General features: G+C 41.5%; 1 protein-coding gene across 1 annotated transcript in view; it reads left to right on the top strand.

Annotated features, from left to right (window-relative positions):
- Window positions 1–12,996, top strand: part of stx1a (syntaxin 1A (brain)) — a 68,105-nt gene that overhangs the window by 50,512 nt on the left and 4,597 nt on the right. Inside the window, exons 6-9 of the mRNA XM_084350107.1 lie at window positions 338–446; window positions 8,587–8,660; window positions 8,746–8,880; window positions 12,612–12,722. Coding sequence (XP_084206233.1) covers window positions 338–446; window positions 8,587–8,660; window positions 8,746–8,880; window positions 12,612–12,722 — 429 coding nt within the window. The remainder of the gene's footprint in view (window positions 1–337; window positions 447–8,586; window positions 8,661–8,745; window positions 8,881–12,611; window positions 12,723–12,996) is intronic.

The following is a 12,996-nucleotide window of genomic DNA, read 5'->3' as shown; positions in this document are numbered from 1 at the left end:
ACTGCTACTTAGAATTTATTTTAATTTATGCAGCTGTGAGCAGCGCCTCTATTTCATCTGTGCAAAGCATTGTGGGACAACAGCGTTTATCAACAACACATTCAGAAATCCAACATTTTTTAGTCTGCTGCTGACTGCTTTGAGTAGCTTAATTTTGTCACGTTCTCAGTGTGAACACACTACTCAGGATTAGTATGCAGTATGGAGTGGATCGAGCTCCGCTAACTGTCAGTGAATGTGCTCACCTCCTGTTCGTTTAACATTTAAATGTCTTGTGAAGCTGGTGTCTATGCCGGCATTGAGTGAAATGATTTGTTGTCGCTCGTTGTTCCTGCAGCACTCCACACTGTCCCGTAAGTTTGTCGAGGTGATGTCAGAGTACAACACCACCCAGTCGGACTACAGGGAGCGCTGCAAGGGCCGCATTCAGAGACAGCTGGAGATCAGTGAGTAGACCTGGGAGACTAAACCCTCCGCCACCCTTCATACTGACTGCACACATGTTAACTCTGCATGATTTACTGCAACACATCTGCATCTCTTCTCAGTCACAGTCATAGTGTTGGGTTATTGTGCAGTTTTCACATTTTTTAAACACTGATGTGAGAACATCTGCACAGATTAAGTCAGCTCAGTTAAGATAAGTCAGACTGAACGTTCAGATCTTTATGTGTTGAACTCCACATGTTTGTGCAAAACCTGACGACTCATGTTATGCCGCCATGATTTGGCAGTTTTTCAGTCTGAGGTCAGGTGACTGTGGAGAAAAGTCCCCGACAGTCAGGACTCCTTGGTCTTCTTTGGTCTTCGAGTAGTTCTGTCAAAGCTGCGAGGTGTGTTTGGGCTCATTATCCTGCTGCAGCATGAATCCTTCTCAACAAAGATCAAACCAGAGGGTGGAGCGTGTGTCTGAAGAGCGGTCTCTTTGGTCTCGGTGGAGTCAGTTCTGTGCAGGTGTCCAACACCAGAGGAGGCAAAACAGCCACAGACTTGAATCTTCCCACCACATGTGGGTTTGAAACACTGTGGTAGCTTTGTCTCTCTGGTTCGTCTCCTTACATAAACCCGTCTGTTACAGACAGCAATCTCAAATTTGGATTCATCAGGAAATAGCACTTTTTTCCACACATCCACATCCTCACCTCAAGTGTTTTGTCTCGTTTCCTCAGAAGTGATTTAGAAACTGCTACTCGTCCTCTGAGACACTACAAGACAGCCTTCTTCTGACACGACTTTTGTTGATTGGAGTCTTGTGTTTATTTAGCATGTCTGTGATGAAGATGCTTTTCTGTAGTTCCTCTGCATACAGTACATGTTGCTTAATCACTGTTGCAGTTATTATTCACGCAGAGAGAGGCTTTCACTCCTGTTACTTCACCTTATGCATCTTATTGTGGTAAGTGTGTCTCACAGCCAGGTAAAAAAAATATAACGCAGATTTAAATAAATATTTAATAAGTAAATAACACGTAAAAAAAAAAATTCTAAAAAACCCTCCACGTAAACTTACATAAAACAATGTACACCAAAGACAACTCAACATAAAACCTGGAGCACAACCAATCATTATCATCCCAACCAGTCAGCTCATCCAATAAGCAAAATAAGTACATAAAAACTGTCCTTTATTCATTTTGTTTATAGAGTTTATCTCATCCGTATTTTTTTATCTGCTTGTGTCGTGCACCAAAACAACCGCCCTCACACTTTCCAAAACACATACATCACCAACACCCACACCCATATTCATGCACATGCCAGGTTGCTGCAGCTCAGATTTGATCTCCTCTCGCTCGTGTCACACTGTGTTCGTGATATGGTTTGACAGGTATTAGCTGCAGGCCCCTGTTGCTCCTGGACCAGACACTGACACGACCTCTGCAACGGCATCCTGGCTGGCTGAACTGTGCCAGCTGCCCCTTACAGGCATCATGATACAGTCACCTTATACACAAAGGCACACACACACATCCGCACGTAGAGGAGCACTGTGACTCATTCAGTGTTAATAGCAGAGGAGAGAAGGGGCAGTTATGTTGCAGGGCACTTGGCATACATGTCATTTCCTTTGGCCATCTGTCAGTTTATAGTGGACACATGGTCTGTGTGTGTGTGTGTGTGTGTGTGTGTGTGTGTGTGTGTACCACCCAGTACACGCTAAATGTGGTCCAGTCAAAAGAACAGCAGCAGTGACTGACAGCACTTTATGTGGCTGATCGAAGGACAAACCCTCCTCCCGGATTTAAAAAAACACACACCTGACTCACTTTTTCCTTGAGCGCCTCCAGATCCATTTGGATTTGATTTTGTCAGCTGGTGGAGTCACAGGAGGCCTCACCTGTCGTCAAGGCAGGGATTAGACATGCAGAGCGAGCTCGGAGATGGAATGAGAGCACAGAGGAGACAGACAGACAGACGGACGGACAAATTATGAGCACGAGGCTAAGAAAGAAATGCAGTTTTTGGGTTTGAAGGAAACAAGACGACCTCCCTCCCCAAGATTACATTTGGTTTCTGTTTTGTTCTTAAGAAATTACATTCTGTTGGAGTAACATGGCAAGAGAGCCGTGTTTCTGTTGTGCCAGCCTCTTTGACTTGTGTGTGTGTGAATCAATAAGAGTGTGTCACACACAGAGAGGAACCCAGTCTGGTCTGTCAGACTGCGTATTGATGTCTCCTGTGCTGCTTCGCTCCTTTCCTGTTTGCCTCTGGAAAAGGAGATACAAGAAACAGGAAAGCAACACCGTGTCATACTGTAAACATATCACTGTCAAGACAACAGCATTTTTTTTTTTTTTTGCTGCTATTGCATAGCCATCAAAGTCCAAAGTATTTTCACCTGCCCTCACCTACATGAACTTCCTCTTCTTTTGGAGATCTTCTGTATGAATAAAATGGTTGCAGTTGTTCCCAGCTGCAAAACAAACAATTTTCAGGATACAGTGCACCTTTAGGTTTAGTCTCATTACCTGACTTCCCTCATTAAATATAAAGAAAAGAGAAGATGAAGGTCTCCTGGCTCCAGTTTCATATTTAACAGACTAGATATGTGATATGATAGACATATGGTATCTTGTACATTCTTAAAGTGACTTATTGGATCGTAACGACAGCAGAAACTGAAACGCTGCCGTCATATGTTAAGCCGGTGCAGTGGCAGCTCTGTAGCATTTTATTTTGTCATTGATTGAGAGCGCAGAATATCACACGTCCATTTGCTTCCGTGAGCAGACAGGCAGGCCCAGCAGGATGGAGGGGATGTTGGTCACAGGCGTCGCAGGGCCTCTTTGACATTTGATTGTTATGTTTTATTTCCCCGCGGACGCTCCTCTCGCTCACAATTGCAGGGAAAAAAAGACAGAGATGTACACGTTCTCCCACTGTAACAAACAGATTGACCTTAACCCGTGCGGATGAGCTCTACATGCTTTTTCTCGTTCCTCTGCAGGTGAAATCGCAGCAAACAAAGACATGAAAATCACTGTGGTTTGCCTTTTCACTCTGTTCCTCGGGGGTCTCACTTCATTTGTGTTACATAACAATGGGAATGAAATAATACTGTTACTGGTAGCAACATAGTATGAATGATTTAATAGACCATAAATGCTGCGGGTGAAGTGAGACTTCTCGGCTTCATATTAGGCTTCTCGGGGTTTGGGTCTCCATGGTAACAAATAAGAGCCTCCCTCGAAGCCTGTCAGGGCTTTAAAAAAAGCCGATGAGGAGTGTGTGTTTGTGTGTGTGTGTGTGCATGTGTGTGTAGGAAGTGAGATAAATAGGGTAGGGTAGCACCAGAGTGCCTTCGTTTTCACAATTATCCGTGACTCATTGTGGCTCCTCTCTGTCCTTCACCTCTAACTCTGACCCTCTTTAATGTTGTAGTTTTAGCCTTAATGATAGAGATATTATTTATTATCAGAGAGGCCTGGAGGATGGGAATTTGATCACAGCGATGTGGTCTCCTGCTCCTCTTTGTCCCTTTTGTCAATCTGCAAAAATGTCATCGCTGAACATAAGTAGATTCTTAAACACGGTGATCAAACAGCGGGACCGCTTGACCACAACTTAATGAAATTCATTGGTTTGATACGGATGTGACGTTTGGATTAGACACGTTATGCCCAGTTTATGAGAAGCGCAGTGAACAAAAGGGCACTCTGACACACACAAACGTTCACGCACCGGTAAATGTTAGAGAGCAGCTTCATCTGTATTCTGTTCATGAAAGGCAATCATTGGCTCTGACTCCCGGCCATCATCACTCACCATCAACCTACCTGCTCTGCCACCAAGGCCCCCCACACCAACCACCAGTCTTCATCACACATATCAACACAACACACACACATATACGCACACACACGCTCTGATTAGGTCATGAATAGAGGTTTTGTAGTTGCCTCCAAAGGGAGCCTCAGCAGCCGGTCCAGAAGGCTGTGTAGTTTATTCAGTTGTATTATTGGTAAAAAAAAAATGAATTATCTGGTGTTGTAATCATGACATTTTAGGAAACGGCTGAGATCAGCCAAACACAACAGATGACACAACAAACTACACTAACGAGGGGATGAGGTGCAGGTGGAGTGAGGCGGAGAAACACAGGTGAGGGCTAAGAGTGGAAAAACACCAGGAACAGGGACGGGCTGATGAGACAGATGAAGGACAGGTGTGGAGTTAAAGCAGACTAGGTAGGAACACAGGAGGGAAACTGAGCAAAAGACACCACAGAAACACAGAAATGAAAGAAGACACAATGCGTCATTCATAATATGTTCTGACACTTTTTTCTTTTATTAAAAGTCGCAGCTCCTGTAATTTGGATTTTGAACTGAGCCTAGCTCAGCCAGCTAGCTGTTTGCCCCCATTTGTTTGCAATCTGCAAATAAGCATATTTTTCTAAATGTCAAACTATGGGTAATGTGACATACGTCTTAATTGTTCATGACTCTTCTTATTAGATATCACTAGCTGTAACTCAGCAAAGCACGCACCAAAGTACTTTTAGGCAAGTCTTGCCACTCTGCAGCCATCTTGGGAATGTCCCCAAGCAGTTATTTAGTGCTAGCAAGAGCAGAATGAATGTGATTAAAAAAAGAAAATCGGATAAAAAAGAAAAAAATATAAAGCCGATGATTGGCTTTTGCAGGGAAGGGGCGGGATATGTGTCAAGCAACCGCCAACTCTGGCGTTACGCATGGAGTTTCCCATTCAAAATGCTTTGAGTGGTTTGTTTTCTCTCTTATTATGTTTCTGCACCAGCGAAATTAGCAAAGCTACTATTGCCTACTGCAATAATTTTTTAATGTCTTCTCATGTTTTAGTTTTTTCGTCTTGTGCTTTAACTTCTTTAAACCTATAAAAATCCTTCACATGAACAATCTGAGGTAGGGAGAGGGAAAGATGGCTCTTTGGGTTAACTCACTGGTTCTCAATCTGGAAATACCATGGGAGGGTATAGAGCCACTGCAGGGGGCTGACATGGATGAAAAACCATGGAGTGAAACTCATTTTAAATAAATATGATTTATGTAGAGAAACTATACAAGCAAGAGTTTACTGACAGTGTCGTGCTGACCTTTATTTAACTAAAATTCAATTAGGATCTTTCATAATTAGTTGCCTGCACCTGTTATTGTTAATAACTGTTTGTTTGTTTTTTTAAATGGGGTGGTGTGAACTTTTTCCAGCTTCTGAAATGTAGCATGCCAAAACAAAAGTTTGAGAACTACTTGGTTTACTGCTCTGCTCTTGTTGTCCACATTTAACCCATGATGTGGGGTCATAAGTAGACAATGCTTCATTTTAAGGGGTCAAAACCCAGAATTGTTGGTAACCTCTGGTGTCTAATATGTTCACATGTAAGTAAGTTAGTGGTTGAACTTTTTGCTCAGATTATATTATATTTGTTTTGTCTTTCATATCAAACTTCTGCTCCTTGACACGCAGAAGTCTTTGTTTTGTTCTTGTTGACTATTTATACAGTATGCCTGGATAACATTAACATAATCAATAGCACATAGCCATAACACCAGAGAGACGTACTGTACACTGGGTAACACAGCGTGTCTTCATGGAGAAGTGATGGTATGTACTGTATGTACTGTATCCTCACGGGGGATTTAAAATGTGCAAAGGAAAGATTTGAGATGGTGCTGACTGTGACTTACAGCATCAGCAGAGCAGAAATGGAGCGCGAGAGAAGCTGCTCTGTGGGCGCAGTCAGCACTCAGACACGAGAAAATTAAAGTAGGTGTAGTAAAGAAGTGTAGGGGAATCTTTAGGAAGTAGGACAACTCTGTCGGGGGGAAATAAAGACGGATGAGGAGCAGGCACATCAGCAGGAAGACGCAGTAGGATGTGCTGTCGTACAGTCAGCGCCAGAAGATACAGAGATAAAAAGTTTGTCTTATGTATAAGTTCCTGAAGAAGTAGATGATGTCTATAACTTTCCTTTACTCTTAAGATAGCTACACGCAGGATTACGAGGCCTGTTTGCTCATCCTGACAACTGGAGGAAATGTCAAATGGTGTGCAGACTGACCCGAGCAAACATGACTGATATTTCTGAGTCAATATTTGCATGTGACCTGTCCTATTATTAGAATAGAAAATCAAACTTGTAGGTTGGAAGAGGTACAGGTGCTTAAATGCAGCAGGTTATCATGAGCAGTTTTGGCTCTTTTTTTTCATTACAGCTTGAAAAAAAGTCCACCACAACAAATAGATTTAGAGCAGAGGAAACCTCAAGCTCAACCCTCGATTATCCTCGTATTATTTGGAGAAGCAGCTGGATGTGGAAGGGGAAACATGCCTGATTAGCTAATATGAAAGAGGTGGGGTTAAATTATTGTTGATGAACTGCTGAGCAGATGGTTTCAGGCTTGTAGCACCCAATGATGTAATCATTTCCTAAAAATGTAATAATGCCTTAAAATGTAATCAAATTTGCACTAATGTAAAATGTAATGAAACCCATTATGATAATAGCAATAAAATGCCCTGGCTGATAATATAATAACATTTTTATGCTTTTTTCTCAAAGTGTGAAAGTATACAAAAATGTGTGCTGTTCGTGTCGTGCCAGCCTGTTGGAAACACTATCTGACACTGATTTTATGTTTGGAAATGTAAATTCAAGGCTTTATATAGAATTTGAATGGCGAGTGGTAGTCGTCACCTTGGCCTCATCTTATCTTATGACATGTCTGCATTCAAAAAGCGTTTCAAGGCAAATTCAAAATTAAGACAAAAGTAAAATCTTTTTTGACTTTTGCTCAATTGCAAGCCTGCAGATTACGATGCGTGGTCCAGCCATAGATTTTATAGTTTTAAATGTACTAAGGTTTTATATTATCGCTAAAAATGTCAACAATATCAGTTTTATTGCAATATTATAATATCAAGTTATTAGATAAGAAGAAGAAGAGGAAGAGGTGTCAGAAGTACAGATACAGAGCTTGTGTAAAAAAACAACCGAATACTGTTTTAACTTCTTTAGTGAAGTAAAAGTACTGTAATAAAGTACAGGCTCTGAAATGTACTCAAATTATAAAAGTAAAAAGTATTCCTCTGAAAGACATTTCTACCAGCCACTTCTGTTTTGTCTGACATTTTGGGTTGGTAGTAAGCGTCCTGAGCAGCAACAAACTGAGGAAATAAGAGACTACAGGCAGAGGTCTGCAGGGTCTCTGCAGATACGAGGCACTAACACGTCTTTTCTCCCCATTCCAGTCTCCCTCTGTCTGATTCAGTGTTGTTACGTGTTTTAAGGTTGTTTCATCTCACTTCTTCTGCCACACTGATTGGTTGAAGTCAGTCTTGTGATGTTGGGAATGTTGTAGACACCAACACTCCTCGAAGCTAACTTGTAGCTACAGCACGTAGCAGTTACTGGTTGCTTTCAGGAAACTCCGTAAATCACAGAGTTGAGGCAGAGCAGCCGGAGGACATCGGAGAAAAACATTTATCCATAAAATATGATCCAGTTTCACCACAATCAGTGAAAGCTAGTGCTGTGTGTGATGTACTGCCGTTCATTACATTTTCAGGAATTTCTTACATGATTTTGTGCTGCGAGGCTGAAGTTTACCCGGTGGCATTTGAACTGTGAGCCTGTGAGTGTTGGGACCAGGACAGACAATTTCTAAGATGCCTGCTGGTCGAATCCACAAACACACACTTAATCCTGTCACATTCAGATCAGCTGAATGTAAAAGTGAAGGGCTTGTAATCCAGCTCTGTGATGATGACTGATATCCTCTTCAGCAGCTGTGCAGATGCTCAGTTCAAATTATGGCACTGGAGTATTTTTTTTTTTACAGTTTTACAACACATCCTCTGCTGTTCAGAGAGATGGAAGAGTTTAAGGTGCAGTAAAGACAGACGGAGGAAGAGAATAGAGATAGAGAAAATGAGCATGTGGAAAAGAGAGCTCTCGTTTTAATTTATCCTCAGACAGACATGAAGGAGGAGGGGAGTTTTATTAGTGTCTGCTAATGTGGTTTTCATCCTTTTAATCCACCTACATTTCTCATACAATCACTATTGCTGCTACAGATGTTTACGGGTGTGTGTTTGCCCTTTCAGCTGGGAGAAACACGACAAACGAGGAGCTGGAGAGCATGTTGGAGAGTGACAACCCGGCTATCTTTACCTCGGGGGTGAGTGATAGCCCACAACGAATGCAGGACGAGTGCACACAGATGTTTTTAATCTAATTCCGCCCCTTCTGTTATTCCATCTCAGATCATTATGGACAACATCACCGAGCAAGCTATGAATGAGATCGAGACGCGGCACAATGAGATTATCAAGCTGGAAAACAGCATCAGAGAGCTTCACGACATGTTCATGGACATGGCCATGCTGGTGGAGAGCCAGGTGAAAACACTGATCCGCTCTCAGTACCTGCAGCTGTGTGGGTTGGGGCTCAGCCAAATGTGTGTGAAAACAAACCCACAGATGCTGAATTCATTCATAAACGGGGCGATCCATCTGCCAACACGGACGATTTATAGTTACAATTCAAGTTTGTAGATTCAGAATTTCTTCCTCTTGGTGGTTTGAAAGGGTTTCCTGGCTTATGAGAAGGTTCACAATGGCGACACCATTAACCAGCTTAAGCATGCTGTTTGTCCCTGTCATGAAAATAACTCACACAGACGGAAACTGGCAGTCTTTCATTTTACACAAGTTTCAGCCTGTATTATTATAGATATCAGCCTTTCTGTGCCAGCAGAGTTGGATGGAGGTTATGTTTTCAGCTCCATCTGCTTGTCTGTTTGCAAAATATCTCAGTAAATTCAGACAGAATTTGGGGCACAGATAATTACCAGCTCGAGGATCAGTTGATTAGAATTTGGTGATTATTTGTATTTGGGATTTCTGCCATTAGACTTTTTTTAACACAATTATCATGCTGCGTTCATGAGCTGGAGGGAAAATCTGACAACTGGGATTGTGAAGTTGGAAAAATACCAGCGCAGAATTTTCTGTTTTGTAAGAGCATTAAATTATAAACATACTTTAATTTTGACTCGAGCTCTGGCCTGCTAAGTTGAGAATTAGTTTAGGTCTTTTTTGTGTGGTAGAAATGTTATTAAGTAAAGGAACAGACGCCCTGTTCAGACCCCGTTTTACCATCTTTTCTGAGTGATCCGATCACAAGTGGACAGCTTTAAACCCGTCAATTCACACTAAATGCATCTGGACATGCATCTTGAGTGACCTCTTATACACAAAGAAAGAAATATCTCCATGTATAACTTTGCCAAATTAACAAGTAGGCCCAAATAGTCAGGAAATTGTTGTAGACAGCATTTCACAATGTTTATAAAGTTTCTCCAAACACAACAAGTCTCAAAATGTAGCGTTTTTTTAAGGGAGTCTGGGGACTTCCACAGGTGTCAAAGTAACCTTGTTTGTTACGGTTTACTTTATTTGTTAAACAAAATAACACTTTAGACACAGAAGCAGACCGACTGGTGCAGCAATGCCACGACAAACTGACACTTTTTACCAGGAAAGAAGCAAATATAGGGAACTTCTCTGTCACCTGTGGAGTAGGTCCCCAGACTCCCTTAAAAAATGACTGAATTTTGTGAGTTGTTAGGAGAAACTTCAAAAACTTTCTGAAACACTGTCTACAACAAATTTGTAACTATTTGGGGCTGCTTGGAAATTCGACAGATGTTTAACATGAAGATATTTCTTTCCTTGTGTAAAAAACATTGAGTCTGTTTGTCTCAGTGATGTTTGTGTTTATTTACATATATTGCGGGAAAGTAACATCCGATCACAAGCGGTCACTCAGACGCCTGTTAATGCTCGGTGTGAACTGACGGACAGAGCTGTCCACCTGTGATCACTCAGGACGGATGTTATTCCCGGGTCTGAATTCCCTCACAGATGCTGTAAGGTGTTCATGCACTGCATCATCGAATGAGCTGTGAACACGATTGCACTGATATATACGTATTTCATTCTCAAGTGTAAAAGTTGACTTTGCTCTTCTCAGTCAAGTGTTGAGCTGCAGGTAAATCGTTGGGCTTTGCCTTTTACAGTATGTGTGTCTGCACGAGAGTGCAGTGGGCTGAACCCACAGAGATGAACTGTTTCTCTAATCAGAAATATCCTGAAACTCTGAATTATTCAAACAAAAATCTTTGAGCATGAATAAGAAAATATGCTGAATGACTAATATGACTAAATTGTTGCATGAATTTGATATGAATTACAATGAGAGCACAATGAAATAGCAGGCTTCCCCTCATAATTTTAGTGTGGGAGTTGTGATTTGTTTTAAATGTCTTAATAATTCAGCAGTATTATGTGTGTTTGGGTGCGTACTCTTTTATTCTCCTGTCACACAAACAGAATAAATGCTCTAAATGTAAATATTTCTATTAACTAACCCTTTCTCTATTAACGGTGCCACATTATTTAAGGCAACAGTTGAGTCTGTTTGTTAATTTTGCCTTTCTCAGCTTTGCACTCTCTTTTTCCCTCTTTATCACAACACAACACTGTCTCCTCCTCAATGACTCTAAGCTCTAGAGAACAGAGAACAGCGCTCCACTCCTAATAAAGCAAGGTAATTTACCCTTGATTCTTTATTTGTGATGCTTAAATCATTGGTGCTGCATGCATTAATATCTGGTTTACCTTAATAATCACTCTAATGTAAAACAGTTGATGACTTCTGCTGCTTAAATGAATTAAAGTGTCATTGAGATGGAAAATATGGAGCAAGTAGCATCTTTTTCAAAGCCTTCGCAGTGCAAAAGTATTTCCCATTCCCTAAGGCTGGAGATATACTTGCTGTAGGAGCCAATAAGTGCTCACTTCTATAAATAGGAACCAATCTTTTTCCAGACAGGTGTTTCACCTAGAAGGTAGATAGTTTCTGATCGCTGAAGCAGCTAGTTGCTGCAAATTTGACTTCTTCGTTGTCCTTGTTTGATGATGTTTGTTAGTTAAAGCAGCACTATGTAACCTTTAAAGTAATTCTGGAGAAAGAGAGTTGATTGTTGAGAGTCATTCCCAGATTGTCATATACCAACGTTTTGGGTCAACGGTTGTGGTCCAACACCATCTCTAGCAACCCTGCAAAGGATATGTGATTACAGATGATGAATGGATGGATGGAAAGAGACTCAACAATCAACTGTCTTTCTGCAGAAAGTTACATAGTGTTGCTTTAATTGTTGGGAAGATGATTTGAGTTTAATGGACACCATGAAGCTGAGCGACAATAAATGGACTGAACGTTTAAGCAGAAAGTTTGTCTCGGGCTTTGATTCATCAGAAAATGCTTAAAGCGTTGGGTTAGCCTCGACACACACTTTTAACAGTGTATTTGAATATGCATGATGGCTACCAGTCCATTTGGAGCATTGGTCGTGCATGCCCTCGGAAATTAACGCTACGTGTCCACAAGTGTCTAGTGGCATCCATTAATAACATGCTGAGTATATAGTCAAGTATGTGAACAAATATGTTCATGATGCAGGCGGTTGTTTATGCGAACGTGTGGTTATAAAGCAGGTATATCCCCAGCCTAAGGTGCTCATACAGTATAATAACCAGGCATCACTGTGAAATTATATAAATACTAGAAGTGAAGAAACTGAAGAAAAATATGTTAAACATTCATCACACTAGTCGTATAATTAATACTTAAAACACATCTATGAAATCTACTTCTAGATGTGTTGAAAGACTGAATGTGAGATCAGGCAGATTTCTGCTCTCACCACCACTTTAATGACTCCGTCTCTTGTTTTCGTGCAGGGTGGTCTGGTGAACAACATTGAGCGGAGGGTGCTGGAGGCTCAGGACTATGTGGAGCAGGCTAAGGAGACCATCCCAAAATGCAAAAAGTTCAAAAAGGCTAGCAAACGGGTGAGATGCAGGATGCAGCTGACTCATAATCTCTCTTTTTCTCCTCTTTTCTTTCTCCTCTCTCTGCTTCCTCTTCTCTCTCCTTCTCATTCACCCATTATTCCTCCCCTTTCCCCTCACCTCCTCTCCATCTGTATCCTCCTCCACCTCCTGCCCCCACACCTGGCTCCCTCTTCCTGTCTTCCTCCTCTGCAACTAACATCTCCTAGGGGGAAATGATAGACCGCATAGAGTACAATGTGGAGCACTCAGTAGACTATGTGGAGAGGGCAGTATCAGACACTAAGAAGGCGGTTAAATACCAGAGTAAAGCTCGGAGGGTGAGTCACATACGCACATGTGCACGAACATGCTATCACACAAAAAAACGCAGAAGCATTGCATGTATATATTGTAGTGTGTAACTGTAGCTGTTGACAGTGTGTGTGCACGCTCACCCGTCATGTATTCTGCATGCATGTGTGTTGTGAGTGTATTTGACATGATCTGAAGCAGTGATTTCCTCAAGGGATAGTTACGAGTGTGTATTTTTTTTTTTAAAAGAACTGTCCACAAATTAGTGTTTAGGAGGAAATTAAACACAAACGCTGGATT

The sequence above is a fragment of the Pagrus pagrus genome, assembly GCF_965226575.1.
Source record: "Pagrus pagrus genome assembly, chromosome: 4".
Classification (NCBI taxonomy): domain Eukaryota; kingdom Metazoa; phylum Chordata; class Actinopteri; order Spariformes; family Sparidae; genus Pagrus; species Pagrus pagrus.
This window is presented reverse-complemented; position numbering and strand designations above follow the sequence as displayed.